General features: G+C 35.8%; 1 protein-coding gene across 1 annotated transcript in view; it reads left to right on the top strand.

The window, feature by feature from the left end:
* Positions 1 to 25,772, top strand: part of LOC140138148 (E3 ubiquitin-protein ligase MIB1-like) — a 326,673-nt gene that overhangs the window by 68,085 nt on the left and 232,816 nt on the right. The window contains exon 12 of the mRNA XM_072160080.1: positions 1,382 to 1,533. Within this exon, the coding sequence (XP_072016181.1) occupies positions 1,382 to 1,533 (152 nt within the window). The remainder of the gene's footprint in view (positions 1 to 1,381; positions 1,534 to 25,772) is intronic.

Raw genomic sequence — 25,772 nt, 5'->3', positions numbered from 1 at the left:
GAGAAATAAAGGAAAACAAGGGGGGAATCTGAACTTTTTTAGCGGGTGCAAAGGGGAATGCAAAATGTTTGGTCCCTTATGCTCAATATATAGTTTTACTTTTCATAATATAGAGAGGAGGACCTTTTTGTATGAGAATGCAATTGCTGGAAATGTCCAACATTTGTGGTAATCCTCATCAATTGCGGACACATTAAACTGAATTAGCACCCTTCCTAATAAGCACTGTGGACATGACTTGCTATCCTCGGTCTCCTACTCACCACCTGAGGAGTTAGTGGTTCAAAACCAGGGTGGAAAAAACTTATTTTCTCCCCATCTTCTTCCTTTCCCTTGCCAAAAAGCATCTAGGGAGTTAGGGTTAATAGATTGGTAGATCTTTTAAGATCATTGGGAACCTTTAAAATTGATGAGGGAACCATGTATTACAACAGGAGGAAGCCTGTCTCTTGAATTACATACTGGGCAACTGGGCAGGTCTAACGATGTAACTTTCTTTCCCCTGACCTTTGAGTATCATTTTAACTTATTGCAAATATATCACACACCCAATGAAGAAGGGCATTTGAATTCTAATTCCATGGGAGGGACACAAACAACAAATTACTGGTCATTTGACCCATCTATAATATATTCCATATGATGAGATTGAGCATGAAATGTTATAGAGGCAAATCTAGGGTAAACCCCTTCTCCACCTATAGTCAGTCAGCCTTTTGATAGCCAGCATATTGGATGATACCTGTAGTTACTGTCAGCCATGGTCCAGTGCATGCCGCTGTCTGTCATTCAGGATATATCAAGTACCATGTCCGGCTGACATTTGGACCTGGTCTTTTATTCTATGGTTTCCACATTGCAATTTATATATATATATAGCTGACTTTACTGATAATAAGATACAAGTCGGAAGTAAATAATTCCGGGAAATAAGTAAGAAAGTAGGCTAACATGCACACAGGTCCCAAGTTCAAATCCTGTTCAAGGGTGATATTCCGATCAAGTTGCATGAAATAATCACTTGTATTGAAGCAGCCACATAAGCAAGCAAAGAAGCATTTAAATAGATAAATAATAAAAATGAAAAAAATAAATGAATGAATGAACAACCAAACTTGCCTTATTCTTCTAATAACCATAAAGGGGAACACACAACTTTGTTTCAATCAATTTCAGAATGTTATCAAAGATTTCAGCTTCTCTCAAGTCAGGAGAACTAGATTTTTGAATACACAAATGCCTAATTGCAATAACACTTTTTGTACCAATTTATTTCTGTGCAGGACTCTGAAGGAGACACCGCCCTCCATGATGCCATCAGCAAGAATATACAAATGCCTAATTGCAATAACACTTTTTGTACCAATTTATTTTTGTACAGGACTCTGAAGGAGACACCGCCCTCCATGATGCCATCAGCAAGAAACGAGATGACATCTTGTCCCTTCTCCTGGATAATAACGCAGATATTTGTGTGACCAACAACAATGGATTTAATGCACTCCACCATGCTGCACTCAGAGGAAATCCAAGGTAGGTCTTTAGGTGTCCACTTTGAGAACCAGTGTGTTCTGATAATGTTATCAATGACACGCTTGGCATGTTGGTTCTTGAAAGTATGTTCTGAACTTCCACTTAAAACCCACACTACCCCAGTGGAAGATTCTGGAAAGATCTTCCACAGGGTAGTATGCATGGATTGAACTCATTAGACAGTTCCATTTAAAACTCACCTTTCCTCGGTGGAAGATTCAGGTTGAATCTTTTTCAGAAGGTGTATGAAAATCAAATGGAGCTGCTTAATGTGTTCATTCCATTTGAAATTCATACTCCCTGTGTGGAACATATGTGACGTGTCATGTCAAAAAGAGACACTTTTGGGCAGGATCGTAAATGGAGAAATATCCACAAATCTGCCCGGGGGTTATTTTTTCACAATTTGGGTTTGTTGCAAATTTGTGATGTTATTAATGTTCAAAATATTGTCTGATAGTTTCAGACCGGAATATAACTGGCATCTTGTATTTTTTGAGACATTTTTCAAGGTAATTGCTACTCATAACATTGTAAATAATATTTTTAAAGCCCGATATCTCAATTTCCAATTTTCTAATACCATAACTTACGAACTCAATATCTTCGCTTAGGAATGTCCGATATCATTGGGGAAAACGGCATTGTGGAGCAACATATCCCTATATTTAAGATATGTAAAAACCTCAAAATTGATAACCTGCCCAAAAGTGTCTCCTTTTGACATGACACGTCACATATTTCTAATATCTTCCACAGGGGTAGTGTGGATTATAAATGGAATAGCCCAATGGTGGTGAGTTGTTAAAGGGACAATACAGTCATTTTCCAGCAACATAGATTTGAATTTTGACATCCTTAATCGAAAATCAAACCGTAGAGCTTTTCACACGAAAAGTTTCACAATTAAGTCCAAGTCAAGGAGAATGGTAATATATCCACATGCAAAAATTGCAGGTGTATGCAGGACGGAGGACACCAAATGCAGGACGGAGTATGCGGCGCATGTGCAGTTTATTGGAGGGTGCTCTATTTTGCTTAAGATAAAAAAATCAGTTTCAAGTTTTATTAGCAGGATTAAGTGTTTTTTAATCACAACTGACACAGTCTTTCTGAAGATTGATACGTTGCTCTTACATTTCCGTGTCAGAATTAAATGACTGTACACAATGTATTTGTTCCATTATCCGACCAAGGTGCTTAACAAAGTCATTTTGGATGGGCGTTAATTTTTTATATTGTTTACCTAACTGCATATGTAAAAAATGGCTCATAAAAATCTGGATGTGTGGATGGTTCTGTGTTTGATGCATGGTAGTTGGACCCTGCACATAATGATAGAGGATCATGTGTAATAAACTCACCGGTGGGCACTTATAATGGCATGTGCGGATAATGGAACAAATATGGTACTTAACAATACTAGTTGGTGTAAAGGCTGCAAGGGGAACCACCACCCAATATACCGTTTTGGTACTTCCCAAACCAAAGTGAGACTTGGTCATCGTCAATGCTCGCATCTTTTACTGCACCTTACAACGTTGGCAGTGTTGATATATCTGCATTGAAAAAGTTACTTTTAAATGAATTCTTGAAATCACAGAAAAGGTGAGTGATATAAGTTGCTATTGTGCCAAGGGGTGTGACACCATTGGACTTCTTCAGATTCTGGATTAGATTGATTGGTTGTGGACATTATCATTGGGCTTTTCTAGTCAAAATCCATACATCCCTTATGGAAGACCTGACCTTAAATATTCCACACAGGGGGTGTAGATTTCAAATGGAATCACCCATTCAGGTAACCCCCATTTGAAATTCTTACTCCTTCCATGTATGGACAATTAAAGTCATGTCTTCCATAGGGGATGTATGGATTTCAACCAGATAACAGTTCAAAAGGCCATATGGGAGAGAATGGAACAGCCATTGCTAAACATTGTGAATAGGACGAGAACAGGATATGTTGCAATATTTGTTATCATGGAACCATGGAAGGATTTGATCTTCATCTGTCATGTGATCAAACAATCTAGTCAGTCATTTCATAACATCCAAGTGTATTGGAAACAATGTAGTGGGTTTCATACGAAAGGTGTGGTTGCACCATACTACCGGTCACATTGATTGGGAGACAATTTGCTTGGCTGTTTGTCAATCGCTGGTAGTGGTTTGTTTTATCAAACACAACTGGCAAACGATTGCATAATGCTACTAGCAATTTTGTCCAAGATTGACCAATTGGGATTGTGATCAATTGGATTTGAGTTCAGTTGGTTGTGATATGCATGGCAGGTACTTCTATGTCAGTGATTGCTAATCAATGCATCGGTTAATGAGGCATGTAAAGTTTCCGAGCAACTAGCGACTGAGTGTGCTAAATTATGAGAAAAAAAATTGAGGGCAGTGTGATGTCACTCCCAGCCTGACATGAGCAGACAAGAAGGTGATCTTGAATATGTAATGAGCTACGATGTCACATAGGGCCACAAATGGCTCATATATATAAGCTCTGTAGACGGTGCTCTATTCTTTTGCTATAGTATAAAAAAGGTGCTCTTCAGAAAATTTGTGTAAGGGGACATTCTATTGTATGACATCACTTGCCATATTATTACACCAGGTTTATACGGTTCACTGTTTGTCGCATATATAGATCTGACCAGTGATACAGAAATTACAATCCTGTTGAAGTTTGATACCAGGGCTGAGGTGACTCAATATCGGTACTGATCCTTTGCACGGTCGTCTGAAAATGATGGCAGATCTGTGAAACGGGTCAATAGGTGGTTTGTACAGAGTGCTTGAGGGATTGGCTGAGTTCTAGTACTATTTGCTTTAATGTATTCACTTCTTCTACTGTTCTGTGCATCAAGGGACAGCCAGCTTACTGGTTAATGATCAGCTGCTCATTGTAAAGTATACCACAGCTCACTATCTTTGGGAAGTTTACAATGCACAAGTTCCATGTAACATTTGAGCAATATCATAATCGGTCCCTCTGACGTAAATAATTGAGTTTGTTAAAATTCATAGAATAGAACAAACTCGTTCTAATTTAGTGTGTATGTCTTTTTTGCAGACTTAGTACTAAAAGAAGAGACCCTGCCAACAAATTTAAAATAAGCTGGTTTCTCAGAAACTGCTTTAGCTCACTATGTGCACTGTAGCAGTGTAAATGCTATATAAATTAGCTCTCTTTCCTGACTGAAAGTGCCAACTTAATTAACCAAAATACTTTGAAAACATAGGTGTTACATACTGGTTCTTTTGTTGTCAACTGTTTTGCAGTCCAACATTGTGCACATTCTTTGTTCCAGATTTACCATGTTTACTGGCATTGCTTGTGATCAGAGTTGCCAAAACTTTCCAGCCCAAAATCGCTGGTCAAATCACCAGAAGTCATCCAATTTTCCTTTTAACTTTTGGTTTCTATGGGACAGGAAACTACCGCAAATTGGAGGGAGGGTGATGTTGAAAAGTCACCTTTTTTAAAACCATGATGGGAGAGGAAATGGTAACAATTTGCAGGAAAAATCTTGAGTAGTTGCCCAATTTTGGCTCACAAATTGAGGTTTTTTTTGTATTCTCCGCATGTAATCATGGTTGCCAAACCTATTATTCAGTAACCCAATTGGCGACTTTTGAAGTTTGTCTCTGTCACTTTTAACATTTCCTGTTCCATAGATGGATAGATGGTTAAGAAAAAACTTGGCCAACTTTCCAACATAAGCTCCAGCGATTTCCGGTCATTTTCAGTCCCATAGACACCAATGGTTTAAAGAAAAAATGGGCAACTTTTCAACATTGGTCCTTGCAACTTCTGGAAGATTCCTGTTCCATAGAAGCCAATGGTTGAGAGAAAAATCGGGTGACTTTTTTGATGATTTGATTTGTGATTCAGGCTGAAAATGGTTGGCAACCCTGTTTGTGATGTGCAATTATGATTAGCTGCTTTTGATGCATCTTGGGTGTGGGGAGGAAGACCAGATGCTGAACTCTTGGAGATTTTATCCCTCCTCATGAATCTAGACCATCACCTGGTAGACTGTGGGGAACATAGTTACTATGCTCACATGATAAAAACATCTTGAGATTTTACTGACATGTATTTAGTGATATTACCCATATTATGTGTGGTTGTGAGAGGTTGTACCAGGCTAATCTATGACTCTTTGCACTCTGGTGTAAATCCGGGGTCCCCGTTCAAGTGACTATCTTTGGGGAGGTGCCTCAAACATGGGTCTCATTTTGGCCATTTCGCATATGAATAACCCCTTTATCTAGGCCCACCTCTTTGACAATTTACATTAAATTTGGCCTAAACTTTTGGTATAGCAATGGGTCCACACCCCTACCCCCTAATCTCTTGGCGTGTAAATGTGTTAGAATGGAGAATAAAGAGGATATGAGTTGGAATTTCTCCCATTTCAAACCATCAGGTTGTTTTACCCGTTGTATGTATGAACTCTGCTAGTATCGAAATTCTAAAATCATACATCAATTTTGAAATATTTATCATTAAAAGAATGGGGTGTTTCGTAATCAATACAAATTCCGCCATATCTTCATTCAGACACATGTTATATAAAATCCACATTCCTTAGCACTCCAGCTTCATTGTCTGAAAATGTAAGCCTCTCACCTGTTAAGATAAACTGTCCTAAAATCTTATGTATTTCTTTATAATGTTGCAAAATTGCAATTGTGGGAAAATCATGACATCAGTACGTATAAGTACGCCTTTGTCTGCACTGATGGTGTGATAGCCAAAATCCCCAGCTTTTTTGGGTATTAGTAGTTGGTTTAAAACTTGGTGTAATCTCAATGCATCTACTTGGTCTAAGACTTAAGATTTTCAACATTTTAGATATTCATTACTCTGTGCATATTCTAGAATGAAGCGTTAGGAAATAGTTGATGATTTGATAAGGACATTCTAACAAAATGTAGGCAAGAATCAATTTGACATGTGTAGTTATGTCAACAAACACATATCATGGATATCACATGCTATGTGATTGACATATTTTATATAGACTGTGCAGTATATAAGATATAAGGTACCATGCAGTTTGTTTCAAAAAGTTTGCTATTAAACTTTAACCATCTGTGCTTTGACAAAATATCAAGAAATAAGTAAAATTACTTTATTCAACCTAATTAGCTCCCCTCCCCTACAAAGTTTTTTATGTGACAACTGTCTAAAGTTTGTTTGGCTTATGATTGGCGATAAAAAAATGAGACTCAACATCGTTTATTGATATAAAAATTTCAGATTCAGATTCAGAAAAAGTATAATTAGACCTATCTCCGATGTACAGTTCTTGAGTATAGGCATAAAGGTCAAATGTCAAAAAAAAAATGCTCTGATTTTGATCCAAGTGGTCTCAAATTGTTCTGCTTGGAAAAATGTTTTAAACAGTTTTCCATCTCAGGTGTTTTGTTACCTGGCAAAAAAGTCAAAGCCATTGAATCATGTTATTTACCTTGACTTATTTTGAGATGTTACCCAGGTTACAAAACACCTGAGATGTAGCAAACTATTCTTTGTTTAAAATGTTATTTCAAGCAGAACAATTTGAGACCACTTAGATCAAAATCGAGCATTTTTGATTTATTAACCCCTGTAGACAATGTTGGAGACTAAAATTTGACATTTGACCTTTATGCTTATAACTCAAGAACTCTACATCAGAGATAGGTCAAACTATTCTTTTTATGAATCCCAATAATGAGAGAAATACAATTAGATGTTGGTTATTTTTTATCCATATTCACCCAATCTTGAAATTAGAGCCCTGGATTAGCTGCCATTTTGAATATAAGCAAAATTCCATTTTTGGCCTTTCCCCATATTTTTACTAACATTTCATTAGCAGATTTATCAAGATCAATATTCTTTGTATTTACTAACCTTTGTTGTGGGGGCCACCTTAATTACAAACCGCGTAATTCTAGTTCCACTATGTCATTTGTTGTCCTTTTTGGGTATGTTGTTCATGAGGGTGTTTAAAGTCGCTAGCAAGCAAAACTTTGGTGTTCCAATTTTGTCTTGGTCAAATGTAAATTGACTCGTCTATATCTGCTGGTGTCTACTACGGCTACTGTGTCATAGAAGATACTGAGGAGCTCCTGGGACAACAAGCGATAACACTTATTTGCTAAGTGAGTGTAACAAGATATGGGTATTAGAAGATAAAAGAGGAAGTTTAATACGAACTAGTATTCAAGTGGGAAAAAATAATAAAATCTGGATTGTCTGGTCTGAATAAACTTTATGCTAATTGATGCTATTCTGTCTAATGAAACAGGTACTGGGGATGCTTTGTGACAACTGATGAGCAGCGTTCAAAATAGGGCCAGTCAGCCGACCATTGGCCTGTAACTTTTTGGCCGGGCAGGCAACTTTAGACTGCTAGTCAGCCTGACTGGCTGGTAACTTTTTAAGGGTCAAAGTATTAGTTTTAAATATTCAAGCACATGATTCATGAATGCATCTTCAATCTGTCATTTTTTTAATCACTTACGAGGCACGGTATAAGATAATTTAATTTCGATCCAAACATAATCCTGATCTTGCTGCTTCGACCAGCCGAAGTTCTATTTTGTGTATTATATTTAGTACCTACTTGTAGCATACTTGATTTGTAGTAACAAGATGCCCGTTTTGAACAGTCGAGTCTGACTCTCAGTGATGTCGATTATGATGATATAGAAGAAAGAGTGAGGATCTCGATGGAAGGGGGGGTACTCAATTACATTTTGGGATGTGCTGCTGGAGGTTTGAAACCCCTACCGAAAATTATGGATTTTTTACCTAAAAACGGCTGATTTGACTGTTTTTGACCATTTTATTTCTCAAGTGGGACCCATGTTTGATTTTTTACGGCTGATTTGACGACTTTTTTGCCAATTTTTCTCAAATCAGGGCCCATGTTTAGGGATTTTTTCTCAAAACGGATCCCATATTTAGGAATTTCTAGCAAAAAAGCAACCCGTTAGAGAGGGGCACATCCCCGTATACCTTATATGTATGAGTACCTCCGGGGCGTTATGAAGGATGTGCAGGCAACAGTTGCCACATAAGTTTAGACTCTGTAACTTCTCTGTTAGTTACAAACTTACAGCAGGTTGGACAAATTCTCAGGAACTGGGGCAAAACTACATGTAGTAATCTACACATCCCTAAGGTACTTATTCAGTATTAAAATAAATATTATCTTTTTATCAATATACAATGTATTATTTGCAGTTCATTTGAAATATGCATGACAAATAATTCCTTGGTTTAAAGCGTCACTATTGAACTTATTGTATACTTGTAATTGACGGAAATATGTTGATATGTGTCCCGGCTTAATTTCCTATTTAAAAGCTCTAAAAAGTTTTGGCCGGTAACTGTTCACCCGGGCCTGCAACTTTTCAGAGTTACAGGCCCCGCTGGCGTGTAACTTTTTGAGGCATATTTCTAACACTGCTGGTGAGGACTGATTTTGAGCCATTGATCATGAAAATGTAACATCACAGCAGTAATTTTTGACCTGTCAAAAGCTTTTGATCAAGTGGCCCATGCTTTGCTGGTCTTTTGCCTCCACAAAGCTGATGTCTGTGATTCTGCACTGTGTTGGTTCATTTCCTAAATGGTTCAGGCCTCTGTCTCATCCTCATTGGTTGTCACATTCGGCGTACCTCAGGGTTCCATCTTAAGGCCTTTTTATAATGTATGCTGATGATCTGGTACTTGACCATAGAATTGATCACATTCCTGATTTACGGCCTTTGCAGGATGAATGTGAAGCAATTGCTTAATGGTGCATCTTCCAAAAAATTATTCAATGGAAGCAAAAATAACTTGTTGCTTACTATTGCTAAGTCTCCACATACATAAATGGCAGCCAGTGAAAAAAATTCACAGACCATCCAGGATATGAACCAGGACCTTCTTGCTTGTTTCCAACAGATGCAATTTTTTCCCTTTTGTTTCTTCTTGTTTTGGAAAACTTTTTAATTGTTCATATCTTTGAAACTGGTTGTTCAATTTCAATGGGGTTTTCTGCAAAATCCAGCTTTGTAAATACTTGTTATTATCCTAGAAGAAACTGAAAATTTTATTATATTTCCGAGTTCCGACTGATTTTGCTTGATCGCATCACATATGTGTCTCAAATATGGCAATTTTGATACATCCAAACATTCAGATATCTAGGTGTTACACTTGGTCGACACCTTTTTTTGGCCCAATCAGGTTGATGGCATTACAAAATGTCCCAGGTGTCTTCTTGGTTAGTTTATAGGAGTTTTTTACAAAACCAACCCTAAGCTTTTAATATTGTCCAAGTTTACAAACCATTGTCCATTTGATCTTTGAATGGTTTTGTGGAACTGGCATCTTGTCATAGAAAGTTGAATGTGTCAAAATATTTGCCCTTCGCATAACCAATCAAGATTGGTCTGCACCATATAAAAAAACGAAAATGAGTTGTATGTATGTTTTCCTTTTTTTTTTGTGATTTCCGTTTTTTCCCGATCCTGATCTGGAATCCAAATTTTTCCTGAAAAAAAATTTAATACCCTCATTGCCTATTCCCTGTTCCCTAGCATTTGCTAAAAAGATAGTGCTCCGATCAAAGGGTCGGCTTGCTCACTTTACTCACACTCATCCCTGATGTACAATTTCACTTGGCTGTGTTTTATTAAGGTTGATAACTTTTGTTTTCTCCAGTATAGAGGGCTGGAAGATTTACTTTACCATAATAAAACATCTTAGAGTAAAAAATTGTAGTGTAAGGCCAAAAAAAAAGAAAGGATTGTTTGGTTGTCCTCCACCGACCAACCCTAATATGGATTATTTGGAAAAAAGGTTTTTTTTGTTTTACTGTACAAATGAATACCGACCCTAACTTCCGTATTTTGGAAATTCCAAAAAAAGTTTTGTTTTTTTTCCAACATTTTTGATATCCTGAAAAGTTTTTTTTACAGTATCTACACACTTCTAAACTGTTTTAAAAACATGAATGAAGTGATATACAGGAGAAATATCCCAATTCACAACTATTTGGGCTATTAAAGGCATAGAGTCATGTTTTGGCTATGACCTATTAAAAAAAATTAAAGAAAAAAATCCCGACCGACTGACCGACCCAATTCTGAAAAAGTGTGGAGAACAAGCAAACTATCTTTTCCCTAATGAATGACCAAAAAACAAACCTTTAAAAACAATTTTAGATTTAGCCTTAGTACATCAAAAAATGGTTCAAAAACCCTCACATACTGTTTTGTAGTCACTAGTTTTATTGAGAACCAGCTAACCATTGTTGATGCTTTCACATTTTCAAAAATGTGGCCATATATTGTTGAAATATTGTTTGTTGATTCCAAATGATAATCAGTGGCGGCACCATGGGCCCCAGTCCCCCTCTCTTGCCCCCTCCCCTTTTCCCCTAGTAAAAACCTTTTTTTTGCAATTTTGTGCAAAATTGGTTGATTTTGCCCCCCAATTCACTCCCCCATGTTATTGATGTGTATTTTCTGGTCAATTTGCAGGCCACTTGCACAAAACATTAAGATACAGAGATTTCGCATCGTAGGCAATGCTACATTATTTGTTTGATGTCTTCTCTTAGATGTTTGGGCTCATTTATAAATACGTAAAATGGCCATTCAATTTTTACAAAATCGGTCATATTTATGTAAAACATTTTGAGGTTTATGTTTTAGATTGTACTTCCGCGTTTCAAGTTCCTAGTTGTGCAGTCAGACACTTAAAAGTTTCACATTCATATATTCATAACAAAGCAAGAAACTCTATAATATTTGTCCTTCCCCCTCCCTTCTCTCAATTTTGTCACGTTCTAGATAAAGGAAAGTATTGTGTGACATCTTAATTATGCTTATGACATGAATTAATGGCAAAATCAAAACAGTGGAACTGCCAAATAGATTTCAATATTGATACAGACATATGGTGAATGACTATAAAAACATGTAATCGTCCTCTTATTTTGATTTCTCTTTTAAGAACACGGATTGGTTACACATATCATTTTAACAAAGTGTAACTTAAGGTAAGATTTAGGCCTATAATTATGTATGGCTTATTCCATGTCAATTCAACAGATTTTTCAGAAGTTTATCTTTTAACCCTAACACCCAAAAATCTTACAAAATCTTACGATGAAAAAATCTGCGCATGCATGAATCCCAGGGTCTGCGATGACGCAATCACCATAAGTGTTATATGCGCGCACGGAATTGCTGGCGGGCAGCAATAACCGATGTAGCTACCGGTCCGTGATCGTGTGCTTGGCATGCGAGGGGTCAAAGGTTCGAATCCCGGGGGTGCCAAGTCAAAAATTCTTCTTCTCCTTGACTTTTTCGGATCTTCTTTGACTTCCGATCCCAAAAAGCAGGGTCCAGTGTTAGGGTTAATATCACTCAATGTTATACCAACAGTCATTAGAACAAAAAAAGTTTCAGATCTCTAGGCTTGTCAGGCAAATACCCTCGATGAGACATGGTGGATATTACAAAAGATGCTTTTCTCTACAAAATAAAGTAATAGAAATGAAAACTTAATTTGGCAAAATTTGATTTTGACCCCACCAAAAAGGAAAAGGATTTTGTCCAACTTTGTGAAGGTGCTGTTCATGTTCATCCAAATCTGTAGATGTGATATTCAAACATGATCTTATTACATGCATAAACCTTGAAAAGATGAATTTTGTCAGAAAGTGTGATTTCAGGATGGTCAAACTTGCATTTGGCCAACGGCATGCATACTATTGCACATTTTTAATTTCCATGAAACTGGTTATCATATTGGTTTAAATTGCAATTTTCAAGTCTCTAGCTAATATAATTTAGGCAAATAGACCCCTTTGATTTGATGGTAAAAAAAAACCCACACCCAATTTTTGATCGGTCACCACAAGAAAACGATAGATAATACAGCTGCTAAGCTCCCAAGCTGAGAACCATTGTGCACTTCCTAGTAGAAGCATGAGAATTTCCACATGAAGTGCAAGGTCCTATTATTCTCAGTACCCCTCACCCCCGGCCCTCTGTATCTTGAACTTGCTGAATGTGCAGACATAGAGAAAAGAAGCATAAGCAATATAGAGTTGTTAATTGATGAACGTTCCCAGTCATCCAGTTGTAGTAACATGAAAGTTTGGAATTAAATCAAAATACTGGAGTAATATTTAGCAATGGTATCGCACGCAACATAGCATTGCTAAAAATAGTAAGTCCAGTATTTTGATTTAATTCCAAATTTCACAATATCTAGTTGTGTATGGTATAAACTAACTCTATATTAATATCACAAATCTTATTAATATTGAACACATTGGGAATTTTTGTGATAGGCTTACATATTTTATTTAAATATTTTGTGCTATCTTCTGGCTGTGTTTTATTAAGGCTGATAACTTTTTTGCTTACAATATAGAGGGCTGGAAGATTTACCTAACCATAATAAGATGTCTTAGAGTAAAAAATTGTAGTGTAAGGCCAAAAAAAAAAGGGATTGTTTGCTTGTCCTCCACCGACCGACCTAATGTGGGAAATCTGAAAAAAGGATGTTGTTTTTAACTGTATAAATGAATACCGACCCTAATTTTGAAATTCCAGAAAAAGGGTTTTTTTTTCCAAAATTTTTTTTACAGTTTCCACACACTTCTAAACTGTTTTAAAAAACATGAATGGAGTGGTATACAGTAGAGAAATATCCCAATTCATAACTATTTGGGCTATGACCTTTAAAAAAATATAAAAGAAAAACAATCCCGACTATCTACTTTTTTGACCTAATGAATGACTGACATAATTTTAACCAGTGAAAAAATGGTTAAAAAAACCTCACACTTATTGTCACTGTTTTTTACTGAGAACCAGCTAATCATTGTTGATGCTTTCAGATACATGTTCCAATCACTCCAAAGAAAAAATGTGGCCATATATTGTTGAAATATTTTGATTCCAAATGATAATGTTATTGATTTTTGCATTTTCCGGTCAATTTGCATGCAACTTGCATAAAACATTACAATGCAGAGATTTGGTGTTGTAGGCAATGCTACATTATTTGTTTGATGTCTTCTCTTAGATGTTTGGGCTCACTTATACACAAAATGGCCATTCAATTTGTACAAAATCTGTTACATTTATTTAAACCAAAAAAATTAACACAAAATTTGAGGTTTATATCAGAAAGGCATCAGACGTATGATCAGTGGAGGATGGAAGTAACAGATCACTGGTTCGAGTCATGGCAATTATTTTTCTTTTCATAATGTAGGATTGCATTCCGATTCAGGAAATTTTCAGTAGCATGATAGCTAGTACCCTTAAGGGATGGGGTATGAACGTTTGGACAGTATTTATTGTTGGACATTAGAGCACATCAGACATATCGAATTGCATTCTGAATACGAAGAATGTCCTTCTGATATCAAATAATTTTGATTTTTGAAATTGCAATGTAATACACATTTTATGGCAAATGATTAAAATTGATAGATTTGATATTTAACAGTACTTGAAGTAAACTTTGTAAATCTGATGATTTATACTTAAAGTGTATGTAGGTGGGATGAAAAGCCGACGATCAATTGAAAAATTTGACCTTTCGTATTAAAGATATGGATTTTTTCCCCAAAACACCAAAAAAATTAGGTCTTTTGGGGGGGGGGGAATCCATATCTTCAATATGAAAGGTCACAATTTTCCTCCCAGCTACATACACTTTAAGAATATATCATTAGATTTATAAAATTTACTTGAGGACTGTTATATATCAAAATGTGAAAATATCAAATTTTAATAATTTGTCATAAAATTTGTATTATATTGTGAATTTCAAAAAATTAAAATTATTTGATATCAGAAAGACACTCTTCGTATTCAGAATGCAATTCGATAGGTCTGAGGTGCTCTCATGTCCCACAAAAAATACTGTCAAAATGCTCATTCCAGATTCCTTAAAAGCGGTTATCTAAAATAAGTCTTTATTCAAGTTGTCTTTATAAATTTGAGTTTTTGTTCTAGCATTCAAAGAGATACTTTAATACAGATTGTTGGCCTAAAATGCTAACATTCATATATACAAAGCAAGAAACTCTACAATAGTCATGTTCGCATTTTGAGTTACACCTGGCGTAAACTTACGCTAACATTGATAAAAATTCCACAAATATTTTTGCTACTCCTACCGCATGTATGCACCTAGCTTACTCCTAGCACTATGCCGACCAGTTCCACAATGCATTCACTTCTGGTAAACTTTGGCTACCACTTCTGGTGCTTCTGTGACCTTTTTGAACCATGCGATATATAATGGTTTTTCCGATCAACAAATGGTCAAACTTACATCGAGTGTGAGGCGTAGCAGCGTTCACATTGCAACATACGCCTGGCAGAAGTTACACCCTGCTCGCTACTCCTGACTTTTGTCAGGAGTAAATCGTCGGACGTACGTCTGGCGGAACTTACGCTGACCACCGTTCGTTCACACTGCCACTACTCCTGGCTGTGAATACCGCTACTCCTAGCAACTTGCGCCGACCAAGTTCCGCTGGGCGTACGCCCGACAATATGAACACAACAATATTTGTCCTTCCCCTACAATATACTCTCAAATCTTGTCACGTCTTAGACAGAGGAAAGTATTGTGTGACATCTTAACTGATGCTTATGACATGAATTGGTGGAAATATCAAACCAGTGGAACTATTAACTATATAGATTTCAATAAGGATATAGACATTGGTGAATGACTATAAAAACATGAAATCATCCTTGTCCTCTGTTTATTTCTCTCTTGAGAACCGGAATTGGTTAGAGGTATTATTTTAAATAAAAAATCCTTTTAAAAGGAATAGGACGAGCAAATGAGAAACTGTCAGGATAAACGTGTAGTTATAATATTGCTCAGTACTTTTTGTGGGACCTGAGAGCACATCAGATATATTGAATTGCATTCTGAATTCGAGGAATGTCCTTCTGATATCAAATAATTTTGATTGTTTGAAAGTCGCAATATAAATACAAATTTTATGGCAAATTACTAAAATTTTATATTTTTATATTTAACAGTCCTTTATAAATGTAATGATATGTAAAGTGCATGTAGCTGGGATGAAAAACCGACCATCAATTGAAAATTTTGACCTTTCATATTGAAGATATACATTTTCCTCAAAAATAGACCTGCATTATTTTAGTGTTTTGGTTGACAAATCTATATCTTCAATATGAAAGGCCAAAACTTTCATATGCTGGGCGGCTTTTCATCCCAGCTACATACACTAAACATATCATTAGATTTATACAATTTACTTACAGAACTATTAAATTTCACAATTATCACTTTTTAATCATTTGCCATAAAATGTGTATTACAGCCTGTCTCAAAAAAAATTGTGCAAGTGAAAAGCGCCCTCTGTGGTAATTAGAAAATACTGTTGTGACATAATGCTTACATCAACGTCAGGGGCATAGTCTTAGCTCTCAAATGCTGTTTAGTCTGTTCAATTTGCTTGATTTAATCTTGAGATATGCTTACTTAACAAGGGTAAATTCACAATTGTGCCACTTTTACTAGGGAAGAGGGCTCTACATGTAAATCAATGATAGCATCAAGTTTATCAAGAGTTCCTTCGTGAAATCAAAAGAATGCATCAATTACACAACAATACAAAAGTGTTTTTAATGTTTTATCATGATAAAGGTATAATGATTCTCTTTTTCCACTTACGACAAATGAAACGATAAATGAATATTTCACAGTCTGCTGTAAAATTAAATACATGTGCATGTCAATGATTTTATCATGGTAAATACTGTTCTCTTTGTCATTCAAGACATGTTAAAAGACAAACAAATATTGCACACTTATAGGTTAATGAACTTTGACAAGTTCATTAAATTTGACAAATTAATGAAATGAACAAAATAATGCACGCGCTGGTGTTGATGCGTCTAATGCACGAGCCGCGAAGGGGGAGTTCATTAGATGCATCAACATCAGCTATCATTGATTTACACGTACAGCCCTATTCCCTAGTAAAAGTGGCACTATTGTGATTTTACCCTTTCGTTGTTAACTAAACATATCTCGAGATTAAAAAGAGCAAATTGAACAGAACAAACGGTATTTAAGAGCTAAGACTGTGCCCTTGACGTTGATGTAAGCATCATGTCACAATGGTATTTTCTAATTGCCAAAGAGGGCGCTTTTTGCTTGCACAATTTTTTTTGAGACCGGCTGTATATTGCAAATTCAAAAAAATCCAAATTATTTGATCTCATCAAGACATTCCTCGTATTCTAAATGCAATTCTTTATATATGATGTGTTTTCAGGTCCCACAAAAATGTGTACAGTATCCATATCAAAATGATGCACTTGTCAGCTGCTACATGTATATCATTTCACATAATAGCTAGGATTTGCCATAAAATGTGTATTATATTGCAAATTTCAAAAAATCCAAATTATTTGATCTCATCAAGACATTCCTCGTATTCAAAATGCAATTCTTTATATATGATGTGTTTTCAGGTCCCACAAAAATGTGTACAGTATCCATATCAAAATGATGCACTTGTCAGCTGCTACATGTGTCTCATTTCACTTGCTAGGAATAAATACTAGACTCATCTCAAGTGGAAGTCACTTCAAATCATCCTCAAGTCACATGGTTTAGGAATACAGAGAACATTCATTCAGTTTTTAAAAATCCCCTCAAATATTAAATAATGCTTCTTCAATTAGGGGACATTTGTCAATTTTGACTTCTGGATACCTGTTAGATATCAATTAAAGACTAGTGTTTCAATAAAATATTAATTTTAAGTGAAAAACATTGACTTTTTGAACAAATCTGTAAAAATTATCCTTCAAAAAAAAAAATTGCGACCCTGATTTTTCAGGATTTAGGGTCGGACGGTTGAGGGCAACACAACAATTTTTTTGTTTGGCCTAATCATGCAGCCTTTTCAAGAGAATTGCAGAGTCAACAGTGTTAAATGCTAAAGAACTCGCGAATAAAACTGAAAAGTTAAATTCCCTACTCAATGGAATAAAATAGGCCTACTGCGTCTGCCATGCTATAGCTGGTCCTACTCAAATGACCCGCCAAATGCACCGTGCGGGTGTGTGTGCAGCAGTAAACCTTGTGTTGTATTATGTCACGTAATCATGGTAAACAGCTCGCTCAAGAATACGCACGTTGTGAACTTGACATTCACAGTGGTATAAGTAGAGGGTGCAAATTAGATTATATCAGTAAAAGGTCATTTATATTTGTTAACATTAACTTAGATTATTTTCAAAAACCTACATGTAACCTTATTTTGGGACACCCGATACCTCGAACCAAATGGTACTGAGTTATCATAGGCCAAAACATCTATCAGAGAGTTGAATTGGTACAATAATAAATCAGTTACCGGTAGCAAATCGGCTGCATTGAAGTTTTACGCAAGACTTGCCAAAGACGACCCAAGTTCGCCTTGTAAAAAAAAGTGTTTTATTTGGTAGACTTATGCTGACCAGACATGCAACCTGTGTTAGTTCCAAAAAATGAAAAGACTGGGATCTCATCAAAGCAATGCACAATTTAGATAGAGCAACAAATTCAAAGAGCAACTATGTGTTGCACAATTATAGAAACGATTCAAAGAAAAGCGAGCATTCTGATATAGTCAGTGCTATAGCTTTAAGGAAGTTAAATTGCAGCCTCGGATGTCTGTGGCCATATCACATTGAATACACTTGTTCTCATCCAACGACCGAAGTTGAGCCATTCTCAGCTTTATTTTAATGAAACCCCATCATACTTAAACATTTTAGTGTTGCTCAGAACAACAAAAATACAGTTGGAAGGTGAAAACTAATTATTGGCTATCTCAAAAACCGACTCATTTTTCTTATCACAAATATGGTTTTTTTTCGTCGGCATAACAACTCAAAAAACTGAGACTTGCCTACCAGAGCGTATATGAGAGGCCAGTCGAGTGCAGATCCATCGGAACACGTTTTTCAATACGGAATAAATGCTAACCTCATCGTGACATCATCCAAGCAGCAAAGTTCATTTCCCATTGAAAAAGCATTATCCGACGGATCTGCAGTTGACCATTCTGATGATAAGATGCAATGAAAAATATGCAATCGACTGTTGTCTAGCTAATGGTTAAACAATAAAAATACTGCTCTGAATCATTAAATGCAACAAAACTAACTGAAATTCTGTGATAATTTACAATTATATCAATAAAAACAAATCAACACAAAGGATCCTATTGAAACTTACTATTTTTTATGAAATATGGCATGTTAGGAAGACTTTTAACAAACAAGGGAGGTGCTTAGCATCTTAGGTATTTTCAAGCAGGGGGGGTGGGCACTCTGGTATAAATGTTGTATGCATCCATTAAGGGTGGTCTTAACCCTGGAATTATGGAAACTTTCAGGCTTCATAACTGCTAAATTATTAGTCTAAAGAATATAAAAGTATACATTTTTAGACTGGAAATGACTTGCTGAATTCATCTGTATGGTCCAATTTGGGCCAAAATGCTCATTTTGAGAAAATCCCAAAAAAGCGGGTTTTTGGCCCAAATTTTATTGCAACGTAACAAAAAAATTGTTTGGCCAAAAAATTTTTTATTAATTTTTAAAAACTAGATAAAAATATCTAGGGACCGTTTTTTATTTTTTGAATTTTGACCAACTTTGAGAAATTTGCACCAAAAATGGTCAAAAAATGCAAATTTTTCAAAAAAACCATAAAAAAGCCCAAATTTCAAATATTTTTGGTGAAGTTGGTCAAAATTCAAAAAAATGAAAAAACGTTCCCTAGATATTTTTATCTAGTTTTTAAAAATTAATAAAAAATTTTTGGCCAAACAATTTTTTGTTACGTTACCAAAAAATTTGGGCCAAAAAAACCCGCTTTTTGGGATTTCCTCCAAAATGAGTATTTTGGCCCAAATTGGACCTCACAGATGAATTCATCAAGTCATTTCCATTCTAAAAATGTATACTTTTATATTCTTTAGACTAATAATTTAGCAGTTATGAGGCCAGAAAGTTTTCATAATTCAGGGTTCAGACCAACCTTAAGTAACCCTTCCATGGTTTTCAATCTCAGTACACAACAACAGTCACTCAGTTAAAAAGTTGTAATTAAATGATGTTACAACAATGAAATGCGGGCACACCTGTGATTTCATGCACTTAGTGCGGCAAGTATTAATGACTCCAAGTTCAGCAAGCAATTTTTACACAATATTACTGGGGATAAGGCCTATGTAATGAAATTATTAGTTTTCTGTCACCCGCCCACATCGCCTTTTCAATTTGACCAAAACTTTCATTATTTTCATAAATAAAATTTAGGAAAATTGAAAATTGAGATGGAAATAATCAATATTGAAACTCTCAAAATGTCTGACACCCCCTACTGATCATAATCAGCCGTTTATCTTAGTTGTAGGGGTAGAGGATGCGGTAAATATTGAAAATTTAAGGATTACCTCATCATGTTTCTAGTGATTGCAAAAATTGCAAATTTCTTTTCATTTTAATAAAAACAAATTCAAATCTTTTCTCAATCTGGTGCAAAATGTCTGTAATGATGATCTAAGCATTAATACCTGTTTTGAGATGGTCTTTCATCAACAATATAGGTAATAGCCATGTAAATGAAAGCTTTGACAATAATGAAATTTTTACAAATAATGAATAATGAAATCATGACCTCATATTTCACTGAAATAAATGTGACGGGAAACTAATCATTTCATTTCATTAGCCTTTAAACAAATTTAACAATAATATTAATAATAACAAAATGATATACACCTATGCTGGATTACATTATAGTCGTATCAATGTGCAATAATTAGTGAGCATAAAAACAAACAAAGAAAGAGTCTCACCTAAGGAAAGAAATACCTTGTAGCTGTGTGGTAGATTGTGATATTTCCTCTGCATGTATTGAGTGGAGTATGCTCTTGGTGAGTTCTGATCTTGAGTTGTGATGTTGAGTCTTCACATTTGTTGTATGAATTCCTGAGGTAGTTGATCAATGGTGATATGAATGCTGTGCTACGGCTGGTTGAAGGGGACCAAATCCACGTATTAGTCACGATTTGGTTCCCGTTTACCAGCTAAAGCACATCATTTCTCTGCCAAATAAAGCTGTACACACCCACTGCTGCAGTGGCTGGCTGACTATCTCCCCAAAATGATGACTTCATGAGTAGGCAGGATTGGTGGATGGGTGTCCAGTTTTATCTGATGACTGCATCATGTTGCTGATGAAGATGTTTTTTGAGTCTGATGTCAAATTTCACAACTCACGTGTCCTGCAAGAGAAACGTTGTGTGACATTTAGTGGCAAGTAACAAGTAATATATAATATTATAAGCCTGACAAGTGTTTTAATTTGCTAAGTAATTGTAGTTTTGTTGACATTGGATGCGAAAATTACATTTTTATCTTTTTGTACTTAACACAATTGAAGAGACAGGAAGTGTATTGATGTGTATGTTATGATAGAGCATCAATGTAGAAATGTAAACACATATCAGAAGTTTGAAAAACATATATATATATGAAGAAGCTATGTATTAATAGCGAAAGCTTGGTCAGAGCTGTTTACCAATTCTTGTTGTTCAACTATATACATAAAGCCATTGTACAATATGCGAACAAAAGAGCTGACAAGACCCACATTTAGTTGACCATAACCAAGAACAAGAATATACCAAATTAGCATCTACCATGTTAGTTAGCTATGTTGGATCTTCACAAAGTGTGTATTATCTAAATCTACATGGTACAACAGATGATTTCTAGCATATTCCATCCAACCGTGTAGACAGACTAACATTCATGCTACCCTTCATCATCATCATCATCGTCTTCAATGCAAGGGTGAAAAGCAAATGCACTCACTCTTTACCAATGTTGATGACTTTGTGATGTGCAACTTCTGACTGACTCATCATCAGCGGGATAAAACAAGAAAGAAAAATTGTGCTCGGTTGTTAGGCTGTCAGAGAGGAATTACAACCATGTACATTAGTGACATCCATACATAAACTTTTTTCTTGACTCTTCTGAGGGGGTTGATGAGTTGCAGCTTTCTGCACCATAATCCACCTCATCTTTTCCCTTTGAATCTTAATTTTAGCTTACACAAAACATGCCAGGCTATTATCATATATAGGCTTTTATAATAAGGATTTTAAGACTGGACATGTATTTTTTTTGTCTGATAGTTTTGTGACATTTCAGTAAATGCTTTCATTGTTTAAACAAACCTACGCCAGTGTTTTCCAGTGCATTTATATTCTATTCTAATAGCAATGAGAAACTGTACAACCCACCCACAAGAGTTCCTTGGAGACAAATGATTATAATGACCATTGTGCATATTTCTATAAGTGTGCATCACCCTGGTACAGTAACAAATATTGAGATGGGCTACATCACCCTCAGGAGAATGGGCTTTTAGTGCAACTAAGACAAAGTATGTTTAATACATGCCATCTCCATCACTTGTTCTAAAAATTCTGATTTTTCTCCATTATGATATTTTTATGAGATGTTGTTTTTTGCCATTTCTTAAATAATGATCATGGGAAAAGGCAGATTGTTTAATGCGTAGTAAGTAATCAGTACTAAAAGTTAAGTAAAGAAAGGTTGGGTACACCCACAAGCATGTCCTATATACACATGTATAAACTTAGCTTTCAAAGGATGAAAACCCATGTGTCTTACATACACGCTGCAAAATTAAGGCGATCAATATTTATTATAGGCTTTATTTTATTTTTGGCAAAATCTCTGAATTGAATTGTAGGGACACTATTTTGATCTGATTGCTTTGTGTTTTATAATATGAATGTTGTCAGTGCATGAGCTGGTTATAGGGTATTACCAAGGTATATTTGTGTGTCACACCAACAATTCTTTATAGCACCAGTATAAATCTAAAGAACAATACATAGCTCATCAAGATACATCTTTTGGTTTTGCTGTAAAAGTTCTCAGTAGTGAAAGTTGTTAAGTAATACACAATCAAAAATTTAATGCATTATGGAGAACAAAAGATACAGCATTCAGGATAATAACCATGACAGTGGGTAACTTTTCTTAGCGAAATAGATTTGTTCAAATTAGGAATGCTGAAGTGGTATAACGCTCAGAAAAAGTATGTCGACATACAGCTTGCACAACACACACAGCATGGTATTCATAAAACCTGTCAATGCATATTAGAAAAGGACATAGATATTAAAATATCAAAGATGTTTTGCATCCTTATTATTAAATCTTAGAACTCCTACAAAAAAGTGAAAAAATAAGAAGAAAAACAGTGATAACAATCTAGACAAGTGTTGTTACACCCAGCAGTGTGTAGGAATGCAGCGGTACTTTCTCCATACCTGTAGGGTAACTGGTTTGCGTAATGTAGCCGTCATTAGCTGAGAGATGAAACAGCACTGCAGGCATAGAGGTGCTCAACGTGGGGCTAGAAACGATGCTCACTAGCTATCCAGCTTGTGAAAATTGTCATTTACAAACATTGGATTTGATAGTAACAGATAAATAGAACTTGAAAAGTATTTGCCTATGCACTGGTAACTTGGACAAAACAATACCATATTAAACATGGTTTAATAAGTAGCCAATCAGACTTTGATATTTGGAGAGAGCTAGTGCTGTAGAAAAGATTAAGAAAAGGCTTTACTGATTAGTACAGATGATTTATAAATTGTAATTGAATTGACGACTTGTAGTGTACATTTAGGGAACTTTGTGGTGGTCAGTACCAACATTCAACCAATAGGAGTATGTCTGCAACTGCAAAATAAAGTTTAAACATAACAAATGACACAATGTTATCCACAGCATGTTTGCACTTAAAGAAAACTCTCTTCAATGTAAAAAAAAGTTGTTATTGAAAAGATAAAAAATGTGTTTTACATAAAATGTGTGTAACAAACCTGATGTTTCCATCGCCATCAAATCCTATTTCCTTGGGGCAGGCAGGCAGACAGCATAAAATAACTAGCACTAGTACATCCCTTGGTTTGTATACCAGCTGATCTCCGTTTGCTAATTTTGATGATCATATACATGTATGCTCACCATCTATCACTGCCAGATCTCATCCTTTATTACATCTAAAACTATCATCATCATCGTCATCATCATCCATCCCCTGTAGCTGTCCTCCTAGCTGCTCGAATCCAATTTCATCCCAAATACACAGCTAACTAAGCACGCAAGCTAGCTAAGTTAAGTTAGTTGAGAGAGTATCCTCTCATGCTTGTTGCATCTCATCGTTATTAAGTCCAGTCTGTATCTATGGTACTATCAACTTGAAAAGTGTACAAAGTTTTTGAGCCTGTCCAGTTAGTATGAGTTGATCATAACAGCTAGCACTTTTTTAACCGCACTAATCACATTTGTCTTCCAAGTTACCTCCCGATGCGTTATAAGAAATAAAGCTTGCAGCAGCAGCCCAAGGTTGTAGGTATTCCTCCTTCCAACTCCAAGACAGTTCTGCACACATGGTGCCTGGTCTGCACGCTTATAAGATCACCGAGTGTGTACGAGCATACCTAGATTTGGCCAGATGGATGATGGTGCAGTGATAGACAATTTTTTTTTGTTCAACCAATAGCACGTTGGGGATGACCCAAGATTCAACTTGAGCCTGTAGCTATCACGGTGGAGTGCACTCTTTGACTCGTGTCTTTTCATATTCTAGGTGTAGCAGCATTTAGTAACACATCCTGTGCCTGTAAGATTAGAGTCACATGTTCCAATTGCAACTTACTTGAGTCCACCAATCCACACCTACTTCACCGTCTCTACTGAGCATGCTCAAATTATTTTTTGAATATGAAGGTGACTGATGAAGAAACGAACATGTGGTGATCAGAATGCAGAATACAGAATCTTTTTTTTCTCTCTCTCTCAATAAAATGATCTGACAGCAGTAGATTTTTAAATACAAATTAAGTTATACACAGTGGTGGTGTGGGGGGGGGGGGCATTTTCCCCCATGTGTATAGCTTAATTGTATTTAAAAATCAATGGGTGAAATTGCCCCTCCCCCTCCCCATCAGAACTCTTTCCCCCAGTAAAATCCAAAAATTACAAAAAATTTCCACTTTTTGCTGCATTTTTATGTAAAATTTGTTGATTTGCCCCACCTGAAATTCACCCCCTATTCCCCCAGGAAAAAAATTCCTGGTGTCACCACTGGCTATATATAGCTTTTTTAATACATGATGATTACAAATAAGTGAATGAGAAGGTTGTCAAAAATAGGTCTTCAATATTTTGTAGATTTTGACTACATACAAATCAAATCACACAAAGTCAGTATAATGTGGTATCGCAATTTTGCACCACACTTTTAAAGTTGTATCGCAACAGGCACATTTTGGGGTGCAAATTGCACTGCGATAGGGCTTATTTCGAACACTGTGCCCAATTATAAGCAACCACCCAGCAATTTTCAACTTGCAAAATGTGATCCGCCATAAAAATGACCAGTGAAGAAGCTTCATGCATTCATATTGGGGTTATACACTCATAAAAATGGTTCCAAAAGGGTTCTTTATCAGGACAACCCTTGTTGATTCTCAAAAGGAACCACAAAAGGATCTTTGATTACTCTTAGGAAAAATGTTTGGTTCTCAAAAGAGGCTGCAGAACCTGCAATGGTTCTCTATATGGGTTCTTAAATTTTCAAGAACCATTTTTGAAGGTTAGAGTGTAAGGGTTGTCCCAAAAGAAAACTTTAGAACCTTTTGACACCTTTTTTCTGAGAGTGTTTACAAGGAGAATGGTCCAATACAGACCTGAAACTTTTCTTCTTTTTAGCTGATTTCCTCTTTTTTATTTCATGAAATTTATTTGTTATTTTCAGCCCAATTTGAGCTTTTTTAGCACAATTTTGCACTATTTTCTTCTTTTTTAAAGCATTTTCCTCTTTTTACACAAATGGTCAGTTTCAGGTGTGAGAATACTTTGGTCCAATCAAAAAACTTATTCCCAATTCTCTATTAATGACATTGACATGGTCACTATCCTCTACCGTGTCATAGATGACACCAGGAACCAATGAAATTGACATGGTCACTATCCTCTACCGTGTCATAGATGACACCAGGAACCAATGAAATTGACATGGTCACTAT

This window comes from Amphiura filiformis, chromosome 17, assembly GCF_039555335.1.
Source record: "Amphiura filiformis chromosome 17, Afil_fr2py, whole genome shotgun sequence".
NCBI lineage: Eukaryota > Metazoa > Echinodermata > Ophiuroidea > Amphilepidida > Amphiuridae > Amphiura > Amphiura filiformis.
Note: the sequence above shows the minus strand (reverse complement) of the source record. Positions and strands in the feature narration are given on the sequence as shown.